The sequence below is a fragment of the Natrix helvetica genome, assembly GCF_964273705.1.
Source record: "Natrix helvetica genome assembly, chromosome: 4".
Taxonomy (NCBI): Eukaryota; Metazoa; Chordata; class Lepidosauria; order Squamata; family Natricidae; genus Natrix; species Natrix helvetica.
The window spans coordinates 124,898,767-124,920,847 of NC_138550.1; the positions used below are offsets into that span (position 1 = coordinate 124,898,767).

Genomic DNA, 22,081 nt, shown 5'->3' on the forward strand with positions numbered 1-22,081 from the left:
ATAGAATAGATGGATGTCATTAAAAAGGCAGCCTTTATGGGGAAAGAGCCCCTTACCATTTGGGGCAGATTAAAGCCAAAGTAAATGGCTAGCACACCTGTGTGAGGGGGAACCTTTACCTTTACCTTATAGGCACAGGGAAATGAATGCTTCTTACAGGAGGGAATGTAAGTTGGAGGCAGTAATCCATTCCTCCTTAAGAAGTCATCATTGGACTCCTCAGTAATAGTGGTAGGAGTAATTGTAATTTACTATGTAACCTAGTGATTGGAATAATTTCCCACTTACTGAAGGTTGGCCCAGATAAAAGGTTCAAGGTGGAAGCTGGGAGGGAGGGGTACTCCAAGAACCCAGTCTAAGGCAAAATTGAGGATGGCACAGAAGCAGGAAGGGAAGGACATCCCACTTGGGGAGAAAGCCTTATAAAAGGCTGACAAACCCAGGGTAAGGTGAACCCCAAGGATAGACTTCTAAAGAGTATGGGGGAGACAAAAGGGAAGGAGATGTGAGTGTAGAAATAAGCAGCAGACAGCAGCAAGGGAGGGTTTCTCTAGTACTCACAAGGAAAATATAATTTTATCTTATTTTACTTACCTATATATCAAATCATTTTATTTTACTCCAATTTTATTTTAAATTAGCTGATAACCCAGTGTTGTCCAGTTATTTATTTATAGGGGGGAAATGTCCGGACCAAACGTAATTCCTAATGTTGGATTTTCCCCCTTAGCAGAGGGAGCCCCCTTGTGGAGTACTGTGAAGCTGTTACCATGGCAACTCCACTGCACTGTACAGTAGAAGCCATTTTATGGCAGTACAGTAGAAGCCATTTTATGGCACAACAGGCTCTATCATAACAGAACATACACTCCAGGGGTGTCTTACCCCCAAAGTATTTGTTTCCAGAGAGTAAGCCATCTGTGTATCAAGTTTGGTTGAAATTGCTCAAGGCGTTCCAGAGTTATACTGGAACACACACACACACACACACACACACACAGCCATTTAGATAGATGATAGATAGATAGATAGATAGATAGATAGATAGATAGATAGATAGATAGATAGATAGATAGATAGATAGATAGATGATAGATAGTTTTTGTAGAATTTTATTAATAATTTGTCTTTGGGACTAGTATTTTGAGATGGCTCATGGCCTAATCAATAAATTAAAGTAACTACCCCATCAAATGAACAGACTGCAAAAATATCATGAAAATAGTATCTTTAATAAACAAATATACTTACAATACAACACTGACATGTCTTTATATACCTTATAGCATTAATTCTTTGCTCCTGGTTTAAATAAATGTTTCTCATCCTAACATTTTAATTGAATTATACAGACCAGCACAAATTTCACAAATGTAACAATGAATATTCTTACCGAGTCAATTTTTTTATTGTGTTCTGAAACATTTCTTACAAACATGAAACTGAATAGTAATATGGGATCTAGAAGCTCTTTTGATACAGTGCAAATAAAATTTTGTACAAAACCCAATCAATTTCTTTATTCAAAATTAAACCCATTGCTAATTAAGACAAAAACTTCTGTCCTAGATACTAGCAAGGCTTTTATATCCCACTTTGTTTTCAGCCTCATTTTATCAATGAGAAATGCCATGAATGCTTCTAGTGTCATCTTTCTTCTGAGAGGTAAATTACAATCTAGACTACTAATTTCTAAATTTTCATTTAAAAAAAATAAGTTTTGGAAATTGATGTGAAAATTGCAATTGCTCCAAACATAGCTTCGAATAGGGAGATATGCATGACACAGCCTGAACGCCATTCATCTTACTTTAGGTAATAGATACAATGCGGTCAGTTTCTGAATACTGTTGCCAGTGTTTTATTCCAGCATGAAGTTAGATTCATGTTGCTAGCTTAGCCTATTCTTTGACTTTAGGTGCTGCTGTTCCTCATTTTTAATAATTACATATCCTCTAAGAGGCTGGGAACTTAATAGAGCAACTGTAAAATTAGACATTTGCTCATTTCAAACTTCTAATAAATCTTTGGGATGATTTAGATAAGACCCAAGATTTTTATGGTCCAGAATGGATGATGCTATCTTTTAATCAAACTAATTATAGACCTATTTAATCTTCAAACAGGTAGCATGCATCCCATGGGAGAAGAATCCATGCCCCTTCAGGAATGACTCAATTCATCACTATTCTCCACTGTGCCTTAAACAAATTGTTTGAAATACTACACGGGGAATGGGGAGAAAGTGACAATAAGATTTTTATAATACTGCAGTTTTGAGGAGTGAGACCTGTCCCATAGGAATCTGTAAGATCATACATTGTTATTTTAATTCAGGATAACTTCAGCCGTTGAATTGATTCACCCTTTCTAATTCTACTGAATCACTTGCATTATGACATATGTAAAAAGTATACTGTACATCGGCATTCTTTAAGGCATTCTTTACCAGGGATCCTCCATATATTATAACACCTCAGATCCCAAAATTTATAGACATTGTGACCAATTTCAAAATGTATGGAATATGATACATTCTCCAAATTGGAGAAAGCTATTAGATTGAGAGGTTTTCTTTTTCTTTTTTATCGCTAGCAGTGTGATATTTTCTCTGTATTACAGTATATGCATACTTACTTAGAAGAATATCTCCCACTTTCGCTGTGATTATTTTCTCAAAGACCATAATATTTTATAACTCAAAGAAGTTTATTTCCTGGAAAACATTAAGATTGTACATCTGGCTTTGCACAAATGGATGTCATCTCGTGAAACAAATTTATCTTTCATCGGGACCGATTTAGATCTCAGCTTTAAGAAGTTAGGTAACAATTAAGTGGCAGTATAAGAACCAGTTTAACATAGTAGTTAAGGCACCAGGCTACTGGGAACCCACGAATTCTAGCCCTGCCTTAGCCAGCTGGGTGACTTTGGGCTAGTCACACTCTCCCAGTCCTAAAGAAAAAAAAGGCAATGGCAGACTATTTCCGAAAGTCTTCCCAAGAAAACTGCAGGGAATTATTCAATTAGTTGCCAGGTTTACTTGAAGCCTCCGACCGCCAAAATGACAGCAACATGTTGGAGATATCTGAATCACTCTGCTGTTATACAGCGGCCATGTGGATTCCTGAGTTCTGCATCTTAGTTTTCTCTTTGATGCATCCCTAAAATCTGTCTTGGAAGATAGAATGCATTTCTAGAATAGATTGAAGGGCCACTGCTTGCATGGACAATCCTGAGGGATTTCATTAAACTCTGCAACACAATGCATTGTAATATAGGCATTTGATTATCAATGACAATGCAGACACATAGCTGGCATTAGTTCCCCTGGTTCCATTCTCCTATAAGGAAATCCACTTGAAGTCCTGTGGCATAACACTACATACTCAGGTCTAAGGGACTATATTATAAAGTGTTCCCTCTGCTGAATCTTCTGCAGTAGGATTCAATAGCAAGAAGTATATTCAAAGCTCTGCCTAAAGCAAACTCTTCATGTTGTGCTTTCAGCTAATCACTTTCATCACAGTCGTTTTTCCAATAAGCACAGGAAAGCAGATATTGGATGGTATCTAAATATATCCAGAATGATTCACTCTATGAGGAAATCAACAATAATATTTTTCCTTCTCCAAAGTATTTGCATAGCAGCACAAGAAAGTTATGGTATTCTGTTCAAGTGCATGGTCTCACATTGTTCCAGACATCAAACTTCTGGACATAGTATCCAGTAAGAAGTTACTAGAGTCTTTGTATAAATGGACAGGGTTTCAAGAATTAGCACCATTCCATGCATAGAATCCTCATGCATATGAATACTATAATTAAACTTCCAACAGACTAGTATTATTAAATATATCAGGGAAGTTGACAGGTAAAATGAAAACTTCAAATTCAGCCTCTGGAGGGGAAGATAAAGGACAAAGGAAGAACAATGTACCAGGGTAGGAATTGATAAAATGAAGATCCTGCTATTTCAAACTGGGTTACAGTGTTTCTCCCTTAAAATTTTCCTCCTCTCCTCGTTCAGGGCTCTGAGCTAGTTCCAATGTTGGTGGTCAGGAACGTTAGGATTATGCTAGATGATATGTTTTCTCTTCTGCCGTTGATAGCAGCGAGAACATGTGACTTTCACTTATTGAACATTTAGCGGTTCCTGTCCCTGGATATTGCACAGTTAGTAGGTTAGTTCCTGGTGCTCTCCCCCTACTGCAACAGTCTATATGTCTTCGTTCCCTCCTGCCCCTAACCTTGATCTAGAAATTTGCAGTACTCGTTGTTCTGGATTTCCTTCATTTTCACCATGTTTCTTCTCATCACAGGCCTTTACAGGTCCTATTACCACCTGAACCCAATCTGAGTTTATGGTACAAGTGCAAGGGTGTCAAACTCAAGGCCTGCAGGCCAGATTTGGGCCATGGGGCTGTCCTGGAAACAGCAAAGGGCCAGCCTGTGATGTCTCACCCAGTGAAAATGGAGCTCGGGAGGGCTGCGCGTGCGGCCCTCAGCTCTGTTTTCGCTGGCAGAGGGTTGCAGGAGGCCCTCACAGCCAAGAATTGAGCTCGGGAGCCTGTTTTTGCTGGCAGAGCACTTGGGCCCCCACAGGCACCCCCGACAGGAGTAACAATGAGCTGGCCATATTCATCCCTGCGCCCCCGAGGTCAAACACAACTCTGATGCGGCCCTCAATGAAATAAAGTTTGACACCCCTCTACTAGTGTAAGACCCCTGGTTAGTCATTTCCTACTATCTAGTCTAGAAGGTCTTGTCTTGGCACAATCCTATTATGTAACGCAACCAATAGGATAACAGCTTCAAAACATTCATTTCTGGCATGTAGCACTTTTGGGGCTAAAGCATGACTTCTAATAGCCATTGTATCATAAAAACTTCTAGGATTGTCTGCATATGGCCAAATTATTCAGACCTTTCTGAAAATCTATCAAATGGCATTGTTGGACTGCTCATTCTAGAAAGTTCTCTGGAAATGGGCTCCAACATCCATTAATTTTAAAGGCATTCATTTTCAAATCACCTTCTTTACATAGTTTGATAAAGTAGGACTGTTTGAGTTTGCCAAGTTTGGTGTGTGTTTTTTTGTGTGTGTGAGAATATATATCAGAGGTCACAATTTTCTTCTAATGGCCAAAACATAGCTTCTTCCTCTCATATATGGCATGGAGTCTTCCATCAGGTTTCCAACAAGCCTTATAGTTTCTTGATACATAACGGGTGAAAAACAAATGCAAATATCACATTCAGAAATATTGCAACACAGCCATATAGAGATGGGAGAGGGTACAGTTCTTTTTTCTTAAAGTACATACATGGAATCATTTATTCTTGCTGTTTAATATTTAACTGTGCAAAGAAATGAGTGGTGGTACATTAGACTCATTTTTCTCTTATAGAGATATTAGTGTTTTTGCTAAACATGATAGGTGTGAACAGAAAGTAGATTGAGATATATTGGTAGATCTTTGGTTAAACTGCCATTGATTGGTAAGGGTTTCTGGTTTCCAATTGCTTAATAACTTTCTCTGCCCTCTACCATAACAGGTTCCTGAGAAAGAATACTTGGAGAAGAAAAAAAATGTGGACTAAACATGTGCTCAGAAGCACAATATTATAATATATTTAGTTTAAATCCTCTAGCAATGCTGGATCTCAGGATTTCTCTAAAACAAATACCAAAAGCTCGAGGTTTGTCCATTTTAAAGTATGTTACAGTCAAAACTGACTAAGGGGTAAACACTTAAACAAATGCATGTCAGATATACAAGAAATTTATAATATACATACATCATTTAATAAAACATTTATTATTCTCCTAAGCAAAAAAAATTGCTTTAAGAAAATTATTCTGTTTCATTTTGATTAGATAGGCTTAGTTTTTGGAATGTGGATTCTTTTAATTTAGATTAATAGGTCAGCTTTTCTTCTTCCTTAACTCTATGAATTTTTAAGAATATTAAGGAAAAAAGAAGAATATGAATCATCTGGAAGAAATCATTAAATCACTCTACCAGTTTCTCACGTTTCAATTGAAATTGAAATTCACTCTAATATCCACTCTAATTTTAAATACACTTTATACATAAACAATGGAGATAATGATCTTTATCAATTATTCCAAATTCAACTAGGGCATCAATATTTGCTGAGAATACATGTAAACATTTTAATAGTTTGCAAAGTGATTGCAAAAACTTTTAAATGCAATTATTTGCTGCTCTTGGTTGACACTGAGTTATTACTTTTCAAATTTTTAAAATAGTATATTCTTAATCTCATGCCCCTACTAGACATCAAAAACCTTTACCTCTTTCTTTTTTTTATTAATGGTATGTTATGTAAAAAAAACCTGCTGGGTACAAGAATCTATCTGCCCAGACTGTGTTGGGGTTGTTGTTTTTTTGCATTGAAATATGGATCCATTATTTATTACAATCTGGGAATTTAATAAAAATGAATCTACAGCAAGAACAAGGTGCAAAGGTGGAATATTTGACACTTTCTGTTAAACAAATAAAAACAGAAGGCAACAACTATTATTATTAGAATAAAAATAAATCAAGAAGAAAAAAGATTACAGGAAAATGCAATAATAATAATAAACTGATTTGTGCACCAGTTTTGCTAACCCATAGTAATAAATATGTCTCACTACGCTACATGAGAACAAATTAATTCCCTTTAATGTCCACTATTTAGCAGCTGTTGAATGTTCAGGGATGCAAAAGGCACACCTTTATCCTTCTATTATGTACAAAAGTGTTTGCTTAACACCCAAAATAATCTGCATAGTAATAACTGTTTTTCTTCTACTATTTACAGAAGGAAGGAAGGAAAGAAGGAAGGATGGACAGACTTAGTGCAATAAAAAATTAAAAATGGTAGATTGTGAGTTAGTTTCAGGGCTTCTAGCATACTTCTACATTTTGTTGAACTGGTCAGCACTACATTTTAGGTCTCCAGCCGTTAATAAATTGCAATATTTTTTTAACTTGTAGTTTGCTGAGTTTAAAATCCTCAGAAAGGATCTCTTCATTGAGCTGGACAAGCAAGTTGCCATCAATTTTTTCAGTAACAAAAAGTGTTATGACATCCTCCGACAAGCCTATAAATCGTAGAGACTTAGATACTTCCTCAATGGAAAGCCCAGACAGATCTACAGGTGGCTGCCATGGTGAACCGTCACCACAAGATCTCGGTGCTAGCTGAAGATGAAGGGGTGACGAGAAAGAATAAGAAACCGAGAAGAGGTCTTGCATGCTTTTTTTATCCAGATACTGGTCTTCAGAAAGGTCTGGAGAGCTCCTGTGAGGATCTTCCTCAGCACCATCTATTCTGAGAGACCCAGGACACAAGTCAAGCCCTGGCTTCTCCTCCACCATCTTTGGTGCACGAGGGGGTAAGGCAGGGCAAGAAAGTGACTGCAAGTTGCCACTTATTGCCAAACTTTTTTCATCGGTATATTCAAGTGAGTAACTTGCTGACTTTGGGCAACTGGGCATGGTGCATTCTGCCTCAATTGTAGCTGGTGGCACAACTCCTGGAGGGACTTTATTTCTGTCAAAATCGAATGTAAAAGGTGCTGGACAGCTTCTCTTTGGTGTGTTGGGACTCTTCTGCCTTGGATAGCTGTAACTTCTGCTTGGATCCAACAGAAACTCACTCCTAGAAAGGCCTTCAGCAGCTCCAGAAAAATGATTTGGCCATGAGAGTCTAGAGAACAAACCATCAGCAGAAGGGCTTCCCAAAGGCAATTTGTTGTCAAGCTCTTGCAGGTCACTTTTCACCATACCACATGGATAACAAGTAACAGGAGTAATCTCGGAAGAGTTTTCAGCATCTTCTTCTGTGTTGCTGCTTTGAGATAATTAAAAAGAAGAGACAGAATTAGTATATAGCTTTTATAGTTAGTAGTAGTCACTTTTACAATTCTGTTATTTTATATACAAAATAGCACAGGACTAATGGAAAACAGTGCTTCCATTATATAGACATTTTTTCAGACATGACAAATTAAGCAACTTTTCCCAGCAAAGTCACCAACTTTCCTGGCAAGTATTTTCCCTTTATTAGTATTAGGTTGAATACGATGGGCAAATATTTATATCAAATATGCAATCCATTTTATAGAAAATGTAATCGTCATCCATACTCAAATCCACTAGAGTGCATAGTTTTTGCAATCTACTAACTATACCTCTGGAGTTATAATGACATCTATTTCTATGTCAGTGAAAGTCTTTACTTGCATAGATAGCTTACATTACAGTTCCACATGTCAATAAAACTGTTAAGGTCCATGGCACTACGTATTATGATTATGGTTTTTTGCACAGTCAGCCAGATGTCCAGATTAGATTTGGCATTATTATCATCATCATCATCATCATCATCTTTGGTGAGATTCACAGCCTTTGGGGCTGGTTGGTAGCTCAACAGCTTGAGTCCTAACCAAGGACCTAGGAACTGTTAAGGTAACGTTGGAGGATATAAGTTGTTCCAAGTAGGGTGGTTTTTTGTAGAATCAGAATGTTCAAGTCAGGTAAATTTAGAATTTCCAAATAGCGAGGTACCTCCAAGGGCTCCAATTACAATCGGGACAACACACGATTTCTTTTCCCACAGTCACTCAACTTCAATTTGCAAGTCCCGGTACTTTGTGATTTTTTCTTGCTGTTTATCTTCAATTCGTGCATCACCAGGTATTACAATGTCAACGAAACATACTTTTTTCTTTTCAACTATTGTTATGTCAGGTGTGCTGTAGGCCAAGTGCCTGTCAGTCTGAATTCTGAAGTCCCTCTATTATTTTTTATTATTATTATATACTTTATTCATTAAACATGAAACTCAGCCAACTGAACATTCAAAAATGCATTACAAATACCAGTGACTGGTGCTAATGGTTGATATGGTTTGCTGCCAGTGTCCTAGGTATCAACCAAGTACCTTCTTAAAATATAAGATGTTCAGAGTAGCATAGTTTTTTGCAGTTCCGCTGGTGTTATTGCAGGAAGCTGCAATTTGTGGATGTATCTTGTAAAATTCTTGGACATGGTGCCAAGTGCCCCGATGACAATGGGTATCCACTGTTACATGCTTCATCCATAGCTGTGTAGTTTCCATGGCCAGGTTGCGATATTTCATTTTTTCTAGTTCTTTTTCTTCGACTCTGGCATCTCCAGGAACAGCGATATCAATCAACTGTACACTTCGGCCCTCTACAACCGTGATATCTGGAGTGTTGTGATCCAAATGACGATCCGTTTGTATTTGAAAATCCCACAAGATCTTCACCTTCTCATTTTCGGTAACTTTTTTCTCCTTATGTTCCCATGACTTTCTGGATACAGGTAAATCATATTTTTTACATAATGACCAGTGGATTAATTTAGCAACTCTGTCATTTCTAGCTTTGTAATCAGTTTGTGCGATTTTGCTGCATTCTATTATTATTATTATTATTATTATTATTATTATTATTATTATTATTATTATTATTATTATTATTATTATTAATTATTATTTATTATTATTATTATTATTATTATTATTATTATTATTATTATTATTATTATTATTATTATTATTATTATTATTATTATTTTATTTATACATCTCACCATGGGGCTACTTTAGGTGGCTCACAAAAATTAAAAAATGAAGAAATAAAAAGTAAATTTAAACAAAGCAAAAGCCAAATAATAACAATAAAATAAACAAGGAAAAATATTTAAAATTAGCCTCTCTTTACAGGGGGAAATAGAGCAATCAATTACATTTTTTGAACTTCAGGAATGAAAACCAGAATCTCATTATTTTATAAGGAGTATATTTAAAGATCTCCAACATTTAACATAGTAGATATAAGGAGCTAAAGTAGCCTTTCCAATCACATCCAGAAAGACAATCTAGACTGAACAATATTGGTCCATAATAGTGAACCTATGGCATGTGTGCTGGAAGTGGCACGCAGAGCTGTCGCCCTTTGCTCTTCCGGGTTCCGGTGTGCCGGCCAGCTGGTCTTCACATGTGGGAGGGCCGGAAACCAGAAGACCAGGTGGCGGGTGCACATGGAGCCCCGGGCAGCTGCTCTTCCAGTTCCGGCAAATGCGCATGCACATGCATGCTCCTGTTTCAGCACTCGGTGCTGAAAAGGTTCGCCAACACTGATATAGGTAGTCCATGGTTAAAAATATATTGTTCAATAACTGTTCAAAATTACAATGATGCTGTACAAGAGAATTAGAACCAGCCCTTGAAATTGCAGCCAATTGCAACAGCCCTGTAACCACATGATCACGATTTGGACTATTGGCACCAACTTGTAATTATGACAGTTATAGCATCCTGTAGTCACATGACCACCATTAGCAACGTTCACTGTTGGTTTCGGATAAGCAAAGTCAATGTGGAAGCCAGCTGGAGATCATAAATGGCAATCACATAGTATACTATAATCTTTACTGTCATTGTACTTAAATACAACGAAATTGGTTTTAACCTCACTGGTGCAAAATTATAGCAGAAATGAAAAAAAGAAAAAAAACTAGCATGTGCATGGAGTGATTGTGATTCTATTTAAAAGTCTTACAGCCCAAGGATAGAAACTATCTTTAAACCTCTTTGTTCGGCTGGCTATACTTTGATGTCTTCTGCCCGATGGTAAAAGTGCAAAGAGACACTGACCAGGGTGTGAATCATCTCTGAGTATCTTCCTTACTCTGCTAAAGCAGCGAGATTTGGCGATGTCATCCAGTGGTGTCAGAGGGCAACCAATGGTTTCTGGTGCCGAATTGATCACTCTCTGTAGGGCCTTCCTATCTGCAGCAGTTAAACCAGCATACCATACTGTAATGCAGTATGTGAGGGCACTTTCTATGGTGGACCGATAGAAAGAGGTCATCAGCCATTGTTTCACCTGATTTTTCCGCAGGACTCTAAGGAAATGAAGTCTCTGTTGGGCCTTTCCAATCACCAGAGACGTGTTGTTTTTCCAGGTGAGATCTTGACTAATAAGCACCCCCAAGAATTTAAAAGAGGAAACCCTCTCCACACATAACGTTACACTTAGCAATCACTTGGGACTCACTTAACAGATGCAGTTACAACTGTTGGAACTGCCATTATAAGTCAGCAGAATCACATGATGTCATGCTCTACAACTGTATTGTTTATAGAGTTCTAGAACTAGCTACTGTTATTAACCGAGGACTACCAGTATGCGGCTTGTAGTCCAAAATGTTTAGAAGTTTTTAGTTTGGCGATGACTGATGAGGGTAGACTACAGCAAAAAAGATCATAAAAACCAGGTTGATCATGTGTCTGACCCATTTTAGGGTTGTTATAACATATGACCATAATGACGAGAGAGTCCATTGCAGTTCTTTGTCAAGGATTATTTGTATATAGCTCTAGTGGAAAAAGGATTTTGACTTACACTGTCAAACTATGCAATTCAATCTTGCTTGTTCTGAGTAGAGAGCTCTCTAGATCTTAATTAGAAGTCTTTTCTCCATGCTGCTGCCTGTGATTCTCATCAGTGCCAATACCAAGAATGGAGTTCACAAAGCATATGGTTTCCTTCACTATACTCTTGCATTTTTCTTGATATTTATTGCCATAAAATACCCACTAATATGTGAACTAAGTACAAATCTCAAATTTGTCCTTCGTTTAATACAATCGTTCTTTAATTAATCAAAACAAGTTGAACAGGTTTCACCCTACGAATCTTGTTCTGTTACACAATCACCGATGTCTGGCTTCTCATTGCTTAGGTGTCATTACAAAAAAATTCATCTTTGGTATTTTGACTGTTGATCTTGCTGCCTTATTACAAATCACCCAAAGTTCTAGAAGTAGAATCCGATCTACCTTCTGGCCGCTACGGGTAAAATTGGCAATAGTACTCCATCATTATTTTTATCTTTAGGATAAAATGAGAAATACAATCTATTGATAATATAAGGTGCCAGAATATATAATTGCTACAATTGTTTTATCTATTTATATTTATCATATAAATTTTGCATGATTCTGTTAACAAATAGATTTGGGAGGATATGAACAAAGAACTGGATTCAATGGTCTAATGGCCCCTTCCAATTCTCTGATTCTTTATTATTCAGTTATTGCAACCACCCATTTTCTATTGATTATTTATTACCCCAATTTTCTTGTCCTTGTGAATGTGCAGGGGGAGAACTCTGTTTACTACTCTTCACAGCAACAATCCTATGAACTAGCTTAGTCTGAGAGATAATGAGCTCCAACGTCAAGTGGAATTTATACCTGTGCTTTCGCAGCCCAGCACTTGAACCATATACCAATAGTATAAAAATAAGACTTTGAAAAGAAAGCACTTAGTACTTACATATTGTGCAGTCCTGATGAGTAGTATGAAAGTGTTGGACTAGGAGAACGGGTTTGCTGCCGCACAGGTTTGCTCATCCGTGGAGGAATAGAAGGGCTAGTAGATGTTGGCTTTGAGTTGCGTGGCGGGACAGGAGGAGCATTCAGGAGTCTACATTCCTCTCTGACCTGAAATTATGCACAATTGTGATGTAGCACATCATGCAGGTAAATAATTATCCTGAAAACTAATAATATTAATAGGGATGAAACAAGGATAAATAAATCATTATTTATCTAAGGACCCTTAGAGTTTCTAAAGCAGAAGTGGAATATGAGAACTTGCAGCTCAACTTAGACACCACATTCATTTATTTATAAAATTTATTTGCAGCCCATTTCATATCCAACGACTCTGGTTGGTTTTCAATATGCAAACATTAAAAAAAAACATTAAAATCATCATTGTAAAAAACACAGCACATAAAAACATCAATAGATAAAATCATGGATACATGGGAGGTCAACCACCTCCACTATGTAGCTCCTCCATTGGCTCCCCAAGCCATCTGGCAGAACCAGGTCTTCAGGCTCTTATGAAACGTCACCTAGGGGGTTAAGGTCATACCAGATCAGTAACCTTTGCAGAATTTGAGAAACTAGGTTGATAACACTGCTAAATTAGGGGAAACTGACCTGAATTCCAGGTTATGGAACAAAGAAGAAAAGAAAATCCTTCATGGCCAACTCTCCCATCAGGCAGAGAGGAAATGGCAGTATCAACAGCAGCCCTCAGCTGTTGATTCTGGCCTTCAAGAGCCAGTTCTTCTTTTTTTGGAGGACACAATTGAGTGTTCCTGTACTGCACTTCTTTAATAAGCATGCTCTTTGAATCTATGGGAGGTGGCTCAGTGGTTAAGATGCTGAGCTTGTTGATCAGAAAGGCTGGCAGTTCGGTGGGTCGAATCCCTAGCGCTGCGTAACGGAGTGGGCTCCTGTTACTTGTCCCAGTTCTACCAACCTAGCAGTTCAAAAGCATGTACAAATGCAAGTAGTAAAATTAGGGACCACCTTTGGTGGGAAGGTAACAGTGTTCCGTGCGCCTTCGGCATTTAGTCATGCTGGCCACATGACCGCGTAGACGTCTTCAGACAGCACTGACTCTTCGGCTTTGAAATTGAGATAAGCACCGCCCCCTAGAGTCGGGAACCTTTACCTTTTACCTTGAATCTATGATACTGGGTGTTAATAAATTAATTGTCCACCCAGATTTCGATGGACTGTAACTTGCATCCTGAACAAATCCAAGTTACCCAAATGATGATGTTTATACTGAAAATGTGAAAGATTTTGTCATTCTATTCTATTCTTTTCTTTTTTTTAAGCAGATCCAGAATTGTCTTTTAAAAAATGAGGACTTTACATTTTACTTATATATCACCAGCAGAGGGCAGATGGTAGCTGCTGAAAGAGGACTGGTTAAAAATACAAATGCTATTATCACTAGCATAAATGAAGGAACTATTTACAACTCTTGAGGGAGAGATTTGAACAAAATGCAACCTGCTCTCCCTTCTTTAAAATTAATTATGAAATTGTACCTTTGAAGACATTTCAAGGTTTTCTCTCATAAGAAAAGGAAGTAATTCAGAAAGTATTTAAAAGCATACAGTAATTCATTTATGTCCTTCAGATGGAAAAATGAAATATCTAGATACATTTCAGATGGATTTCAGGCCTGATTCTAGAACAGAAACTTCCTGGCTGATGAAACAGTCTTGCTCAGATGAAATCCAGTTTAGACAACTGCTCCCCTGCTGTACGTAGGACTATCTTTAAAGGAGTTCTAAAGCTGCAATTGACCCACAGAATAATGGTTAGACTATTACGGTTTGACATATTACACTGAAGTTTTGACACCTGCCATTGTCTCTAATCCTGTTTCTAGGACCTAATTTAAAATCCCAGCGTTATTGTTTAAGTCCAAATTATATTAAAACCTAGTATTATAAATATGCCTTCATCCCTGTGGATCTACCTAAAACTTATATTATTTTTCAGAAATCATATTCTGAGGGCCACTGGACAATTATATGCAGAGGAAATTTGTGCTGAGACATATCTCTACTTCGCTGTACAAATCACCACAAAGTAGGCTCAAATAGCAGCTCTTAGCCATGTTTGGTCGAGTTCATTTGTCTTCTGCCAGCGTCTCTTGATCCGCTTCATCTCTCTCAGTTCCTCCATAAACCACGGGGAATGACAAGATTGACGGGTTAAAAGAGGCCAAGTGGGCGCAATCATATCCAGATTACTTCACCCCCTTATGAAAAATAAGTGTTACATATATGTGGTAGGAACTTCACCCTTCGTGGGTATTAAGCAAAACGCTAGGAACTTACCGCTTCTGATTTAGGAGGCACAGGTGGTGGAGGTAGGGAAACATCTGAGGATTTTGCTGTTGCTACTAAAGATCCTGGTGCTGGCAGAGAAGTTGCACCACCCTTGGACCGGAAAGCACTCCTGTAGTTGTCACATTTGTTCTTTTCGCTCTGTGAGCGAGTAAGAGGCTGATCATTCACTTTCCCACCCCCTTTGTCCAACCATAGTTCTTCATATGGGAGTTCCAGTTTAGGAGGTAAACAGACTGTTTCTTCACTAATTTCAGGAAAAAGGTAGTTACAGCTCCCATCCCTAAAATCTTGCAAAGCATCATGAGAAGATAAAACCCACTCGTTACACAAGTCTCTGCAATCATGAAGGTTCACCTCGCTATTTCCATGGAGGTTGTTTCCATAGACACATACAGAGAGACGGTGGAAAGATTGGGTCAACTCATCCCGAGCATAACTGAGAGAGTTTGGCACATGGTTGTGGCTGGTGGGTCGACTTTTTTGTGGGCTTTTGCAGTCTTCATTCCAGTCCGCTTTTACATCTCTCACAGCACGAGAATATTCATCAATATCGAACTGCTCTTGGCAGAGGCTGAACCAGTGCTTCACAAAGGCTTCATGCCATGCTTCTCCTTTCACAAGACTTTCTGGAAGGGTAAACTTTGGAAGAGCTAAATGCAAAGGAAAGTGCATTGGAATAATTTTATTACTATGTAGTGCGCAGCAAACCACAACTGTCTTGGTTTGAATATTAACAAACTTGTAACGGTGTCCTTCACGGACAAAATGCAAGTCATAAGGATTCCGTGGGGGAGGGCTTGGCACATTCACATTCACTGGGAGCCGTGTCTTTTCCACGATGTTTCGAATGGTATGCTCCCCTTCTTGCATTTGCAGCTCCAAGGGACTACGTGTGCTAAATCTCCCTTTACACTGGAAAGGCAGGCTAATACTCTCATTGGTCCGATGGTTCATGCAAATCAAGCAAGGCATTTTGCCTTTGCCCAATTTGCTAATAGAATTGAGTTTTCCAATTTTCTTGAAGATGGTATTGAGCCGTGACTTTTCCTTTGAAGATTTTGCATATAGGATTTCTGCTTGTCCCATTAATGTGAGCTCATCGCCTGTGCAAAGGGTAATATTATAAACTTCTGTGTCTTCATTGCATTCACCTGAAGCCACCTAGAAAATACAACATTCAAAATTAAAATAGCACATCAAGCTGTAAACGTAGGGGATCAACCCAACAAATATGAACATCAGAATTGTCCAACTTCTTCTGCCTGGCATTCTATGTTAGACTATAACACCCATACATTCAGTGCATAAATAAATATCAAAGTGAGAAAGACTGCTCTAAAATATCCACATGACTGATCACTCTACCTTCTTTTGTTAAAGCGTTTATAAAGAGTAACAATATTAAGAATTTATCAGATAAAAATAAGTAATCTCTCTATGCCACAAAACTTAAGAACACCAAATGTTTAAATTATATAGGAACCTACAACCTTATACAATTAGGCTTGCTCATGAGCACTGAGGTATTGTTATATATACTTTGCTATTCTACTATAGTTTAATGCTATGTTTGACTACCTGTAATTTGTAGCAGCATGGTTATTCCTTCCCTACTTTCACTCTCTTCTGTATTCAAAAATAAAAGAAAGCATGAACGTGAATATCTAGAAATTTGAATTTTCTGTTATCAATAGCCCCAGCCAGCAAGGCTAGTGAATTTAGATTGCAGAAATTGTGGACTATAGCATCTGGCGAGCAACATATATCTAACTCTTGACATAAAGAAATCTGTGTGTGTGTGTGTGTGTGTGTGTGTGTGTGTGTGTGTCCCCGTTTCCTTCCCTCCCTCCCTCCTCTCTTGAAATTAAATACTAATATATTCTACAAATCCCGTCAATGACTACAGATTTCTATAGAGACTATTTTTGTTTCTCCGCTTAGAAAACAGAACACAACTAGAGTGATAAAAATGTTGGCCAAACAATTTACTGTGGCTGGTTATCCAGAGATAATTGCTTCTTATTTCATGAAAATAGCCAGCTGGCAAACTCTGTGAAGTATGAATTTTACGTGATCAAAAGTAAATAATGCCTAGTACTCAAATTAGATTACCTAATCTATATCATCACAATTCATATTTGCAACTAAGAATAAAAATTAAGATTTTTCTTTCTGATCTGCAATGTTAATAAAAAAGAGTTAGCAAATGCTAAGATTTAATCTGTGAAGTAAGGACATGCCATAATTCTGCAGATACATGTACCAGCTTTTAAAAACAGATATTTTACCACATATACATTTCTGTAACTGAGTTATGTATAACCTAAGATTCCAATCTAAAGATCAGCCTGAGAAAGAACAACCTCTTCCAGTCACACTGGAAATTGCACAAAGGGAATGCAAAAGTGGAACAAATCTAACAGGCATGCCCAGGCACCTTCAATATTCATATATACACCATATGTAATGGCAATTCTTTTGACAAAATCTAAGAAAGTCTACAGCCTTTTGATTATGACTTTAGGACACTGAAAGCAGCATCATATATCCCTTGTCTTTTGAAAAATAATTTCTGAATCTTAACATTCATTGGACGTGTGTGTGTGTGTGTGTGTGTGTGTAGTGTATGGCATGAAAGACATGGAATGCAGTAGTAAAGTTGTACAGAAAGAACACAATAGTGTGATACACATAAGTGGAGATGTATGGTCAATTTTGTAAGGTATAAGAAATTCAAGAAATTTTATGTTAAATTACAAATTGCATTTTAAAATGCATTGGTTCATAAAGATAAAATTGGTGTTCTATATATTAATATTGGGGCCATTTTTCCAATTAAGCTTGATATTTGTTAATTGAAAAAGGTCTACTTGTCCTCCTGTATAAGCTCTCAGATGGCAGCTTGTCACAATATGATCCATGCCTGCTGGGGAGCACCACACTCACATTCAGGGGAAGATACTCCACCCCATTTAAATGGAGAGTCTTGACAGATACCATGTAAGATGCGAACCCTATTCAGAATTTTCCAGTACCAGCAGGTAGAATTAAAACTGACCTATATAGTGACCTAATAGATAAAATAAAGAAACATATAATGGAATCCTATTCATAAATTTATTCGGAAGAAAGACCCACTGGGATTTTATTCCAGATAAATGTTTTAACACCAGAGGTGGGTTGTTGCTGATTTGGTCGAACCGTTAGTGGAATTCCGGCCTGGATCACAGAACCGGCAGCGACCCAGGCCTGCCACACCCCCGAACCACTTCCCTCGCTGCCGCTTGGCCGCCGCCCATTTTCGTGACTATGCATACACAGTTTACTGTAAATGGTTCTGAGCATGCGAGCAGAAGAATTTACATTGAAGAGCACAACTGGCATGTGTGCGCACATTGCGCACGCGTTGCGAACCGGCAGTAAAGCTGGCAGCAACTCACCTCTGTTTAACACTGTTACCTTAATTTATTATTTAATTTTTTTGTATAAAAAAAAGGAAATCACAAAAAGTAATCAGTAATATGTTTAGCAAAGGATCCACCATAATATGAACGTTGGAAAGGAAATAATGTTTCAAACTGAACTCTTTGTTATGCAGAGCTTATCACGCTAATGCCCCAGTTGCAGAATTTCCTGAGAGGAAGTTATTCCAGTGTTGTGATATCTCAATACAGCTAATCCAGGAAACAATAAAAATCTAATTGACCATGACTGTTGTTCAAAATTCAGACCCAAATGCAAAACGTTATAATTCATCATGAATATTAACAGCCATCAGATTTCTTATCAATTAAGATCCGAGTCCTCAGCTCTATACTCTTCACTGCCCCATTGAAGATTTTTACTCCGATGTCACTTCTTCAAGAACCCTCTGCATATCATATGGGGCACCCTATGTACGCCATCATCACTATCGAAGAGCAAATATGTGTATTTTATTTTATAAAACGTTGTTTAATGCTTCCCTGCAAAATGTTACATTATTTTTTAAAAAACCAATGAAATTATCTACTTGTAATTTTGATGAAAATAAGTGATAGGAACTTTCCTGAAAAGGAGGCAGATCACTTTAATAATCAAAAGGAAACAGCAATTATTGCTGTGTATGATCCACACAAAACTCTTGCCCCCCAAATAATACTTTTCTTGCCATATTAGACAGCTTCTAAAAATGTTTAGTAAAATAGTTTAATAATGAACTTGTGGCCCATTGCTGTTTTGGAAGTTTGTGGCAATAAAATAATGGTTTGGTTAATTTAAGGTATTTGCCTCTAGGGACTTAAAATTTAAGTTAACTATTATATGAGCTTGCATTTGCTTTAACTGGAGCAGAAATTTGTTGAAGAATTATCTTCTGAAATAGAATACTGAAGTATCTTCCTAGGCCCTTTTGGCAACAATGCCATTGTATAACTTGTGTTCTCTTCCTTTCATTAAAAGGAAGCATAATGGATTTTCTCATTAACTCAAATGATGCTATAATATTATTCAGGTACATAATTCCTACTGTCTAACTTCTGATTTAGACATTTATAGAAAAGCAAGTACGAAAAGACTGTGACTCTCCAGGTATTGCTGGACTACACCTAGGTATGTAAAACACTTTGTCTGTGAGCGGATTTGCGAATTAACTTGAAGAAGATCCACGACAAGACAAACATGAGTCACACATGGATTCAAGCTAACATTAATCTTTCAAGAAAACAAATACTGCACAGAGAAGTAGGGGGATTATACTTTCTTTTTGAAATGTACAAGGTAATTTTGAGATATCTTTCATCATCTGTACTTAAAGCAGTGCCAAATTCTTTGTGGAGAGGCCTCTCCCATATTCCAGATCCTATCCCCAACTACTTCTGCCCCTTAGAACAGTTCGGTAAGTCTCCTTTAAATGTGGTAACTTCTTTCTATGAGTAGTTTTTTTTACCTATGCTGCTTCATCTGCTTCTTTATCTTTTTTCAAACGCCCCCAACTTCCCACAGGTAAGAAAGATCTCAGTATACTTTATATGGCATCCAAGTATCATCCATGAAATTCATGACACTTGAAGGGAAACCTTGATTCTCTCATCAGTTGACTTCTTTTTCATGTACAGTAGCTAATGTCCTGACATTCTCTATAGGTAATTCTAAATACTACTTCCGGCAAAGGACTTGCTATCTTGCCAGATCTAATGTTACTTTCATTTATATCCTTTGCTCTTTTGATTCTTAGTCAGTCATATTCAAGCAAACATTTTTAGAATCACTGCATCTGTTCAAAATGGAGTGATATGCTACCTAACGAAGGTTAACTCTCTGTTTCTTCTGCTTCCAAACGCCATCAGTTATTCTCAGGATCACTTAGTGTGTTCAGTTGGGCACGTTCTTTTGGTGTTACATTGTACTATTTGCCTCTCTTCATTTCTTCCTCTTTTAGTTTTTGGTCTGTGTGTGCTTAATCTTAATGATATCATGATTTCAGGTCAGAGTTCTTCAGGCACTCTATTTATCAAATTAATCATTTTTATCTATTTTGTAAATATTTTAAAATAATTTTGGAACAAATGATTGAATATTCAAGTTAACAGATCTGCTAGTGTTCCAGAAAGTAGATTGGAATTTACTGTTCGAATATTGGGCTATTTTTAGTACAATGGTGAAGGATTTCAGACTCCCAACTGCTTAATAATAGAAATGATAAAATAGCTCGTTTGCCATCTCAAATTATGCAGCAGAACAAAAGAAAGTCTGGGGAATCAGGAATGAATTTTTATATGCATGAATAATGAGCTCCATTCAATGAAATACTGTATACAGAACAAATTGTTAGGCTCCTAGGTTTGTCATTCTAAGTGTAATTGTTGTACTGATCCTAGTTGGTGGAACTTTAGAGTCTAGTAAGAAGATAAATAAACCTCACAAGCTTGAAGCAATCTCACAACTGCATCCTGGTCTACATAACTTCCTGGAAAGCATATCCAAATATGAAAAACCCATTATCCCTTAATTAGAAACTCTATTGTTTTTAAGCAGTAGAAACTGAACTGGAGCTTTTAAACAAAGCCTTCTTTTACTAACCAAGTTGGAGAGCATGGAGGTTTCATTTAGTATTGTGTGTGTACATTTGCTATCCTCATCTACTGAACCAAAGAGAGGTTCTCTGCAATTCACAGGAGACTGAAACCAAGAGAAGGCAGGCAAACATTTTCAGAAAGAGTAAAAAAAAAAAAAGTTCATTCAGTGCTGCAGTTCAGTGAAATCAACTAATAATAGGCAAAAATATTAACAATAACTTTTTTCATGTAAAACATTTACTTCATGCTAACAAGATGTTTTAATTGTGATTTAATTGTTATTTTTACTGGCACTGTAGCATTGTAAACCATTTTGGCTAAAAATCAGAATGAGATGCAAAACCCATAATCACTGCTTACCCAATTCAGTATAGTAAGTTCTACTTAGGTTAACTTAGTTTACATTTATTCTTTTTAACACAGTAATGTTAAATCAACATCAACAGTAATGTGTTATGTTTTCATCTCTAATCTTGATCAAGACTTTTTAAATATCTGCAAAACAAAATTCTCCACCAGATTCCACCAATGCTACTATAATTTAAATCCATTTTACTAGAACACTATAGTGTTCTAGAAGTCAATGCTCTGCTGGCTTATAGATGTTTTATTTTTTTATTTAAAAACACTGGTTGAGAAATAATTTGAGACAATTTCTGGAGAATCTGCCTTTGAAGAACTATGAATTTTGACACTTAAGCAGACCTTTGAACATAGAGACAAAATTCGTCCAAGCAGAAAAATGATGATGTGAAACAAAAAGATTATCTCTGTCACTTCCAAGAAGTACTTTGCTCATTATGTAGTTAGATGCTCATTGTATTTTATTCCATACAATTTGTTATACATATTTGCCATAAATCACACACTTAAGACACCGGAGCTATTAGAACAATTAAGGCAACACCTATACACTCACTTGAGTTTTTTTTTGTTTTGTTACTTTTATGTTTTAATCTCTGCATTCTGTGCCATTCCATTCTTCCTAAATTTTTGTGCCATCATTGTTACACAATTAATATTCAGTTTGGAAATATTTGTAGCATTAAGTGATTTACTGATTTTATATTCTGTATTAGCCATCCATGTTTACAGCCGATTAGTCATTTTTTTTAGTATTATTTGGTATAACAAATTGGTAGAACCAACAAATTGGTAGAAGTATATACCAATTGCATGTATTTAAATAGCACGGAATTCTGTTGATTTTGTAACTCCAGTTATATTTATAATCTTAAAGGT

At 37.0% G+C, this 22,081-nt stretch overlaps 1 protein-coding gene across 3 annotated transcripts in view; it reads right to left on the minus strand.

Annotated features, from left to right (window-relative positions):
• Positions 1-1,213: 1,213 nt before the first annotated feature.
• GAREM1 (GRB2 associated regulator of MAPK1 subtype 1) overlaps positions 1,214-22,081 on the minus strand; it is a 77,459-nt gene continuing 56,591 nt past the window's right edge. For 2 of the 3 annotated variants that reach the window (XM_081953002.1, XM_081953004.1), the window contains 3 exons: positions 14,772-15,944; positions 12,392-12,558; positions 1,214-7,872 (listed from right to left, as the gene is read on the minus strand). In XM_081953002.1, the coding sequence (XP_081809128.1) occupies positions 6,960-7,872; positions 12,392-12,558; positions 14,772-15,944 (2,253 nt within the window). In that variant the 3' untranslated portion in view covers positions 1,214-6,959. The remainder of the gene's footprint in view (positions 7,873-12,391; positions 12,559-14,771; positions 15,945-22,081) is intronic. The other variant, XM_081953003.1, reaches the window with a different exon arrangement.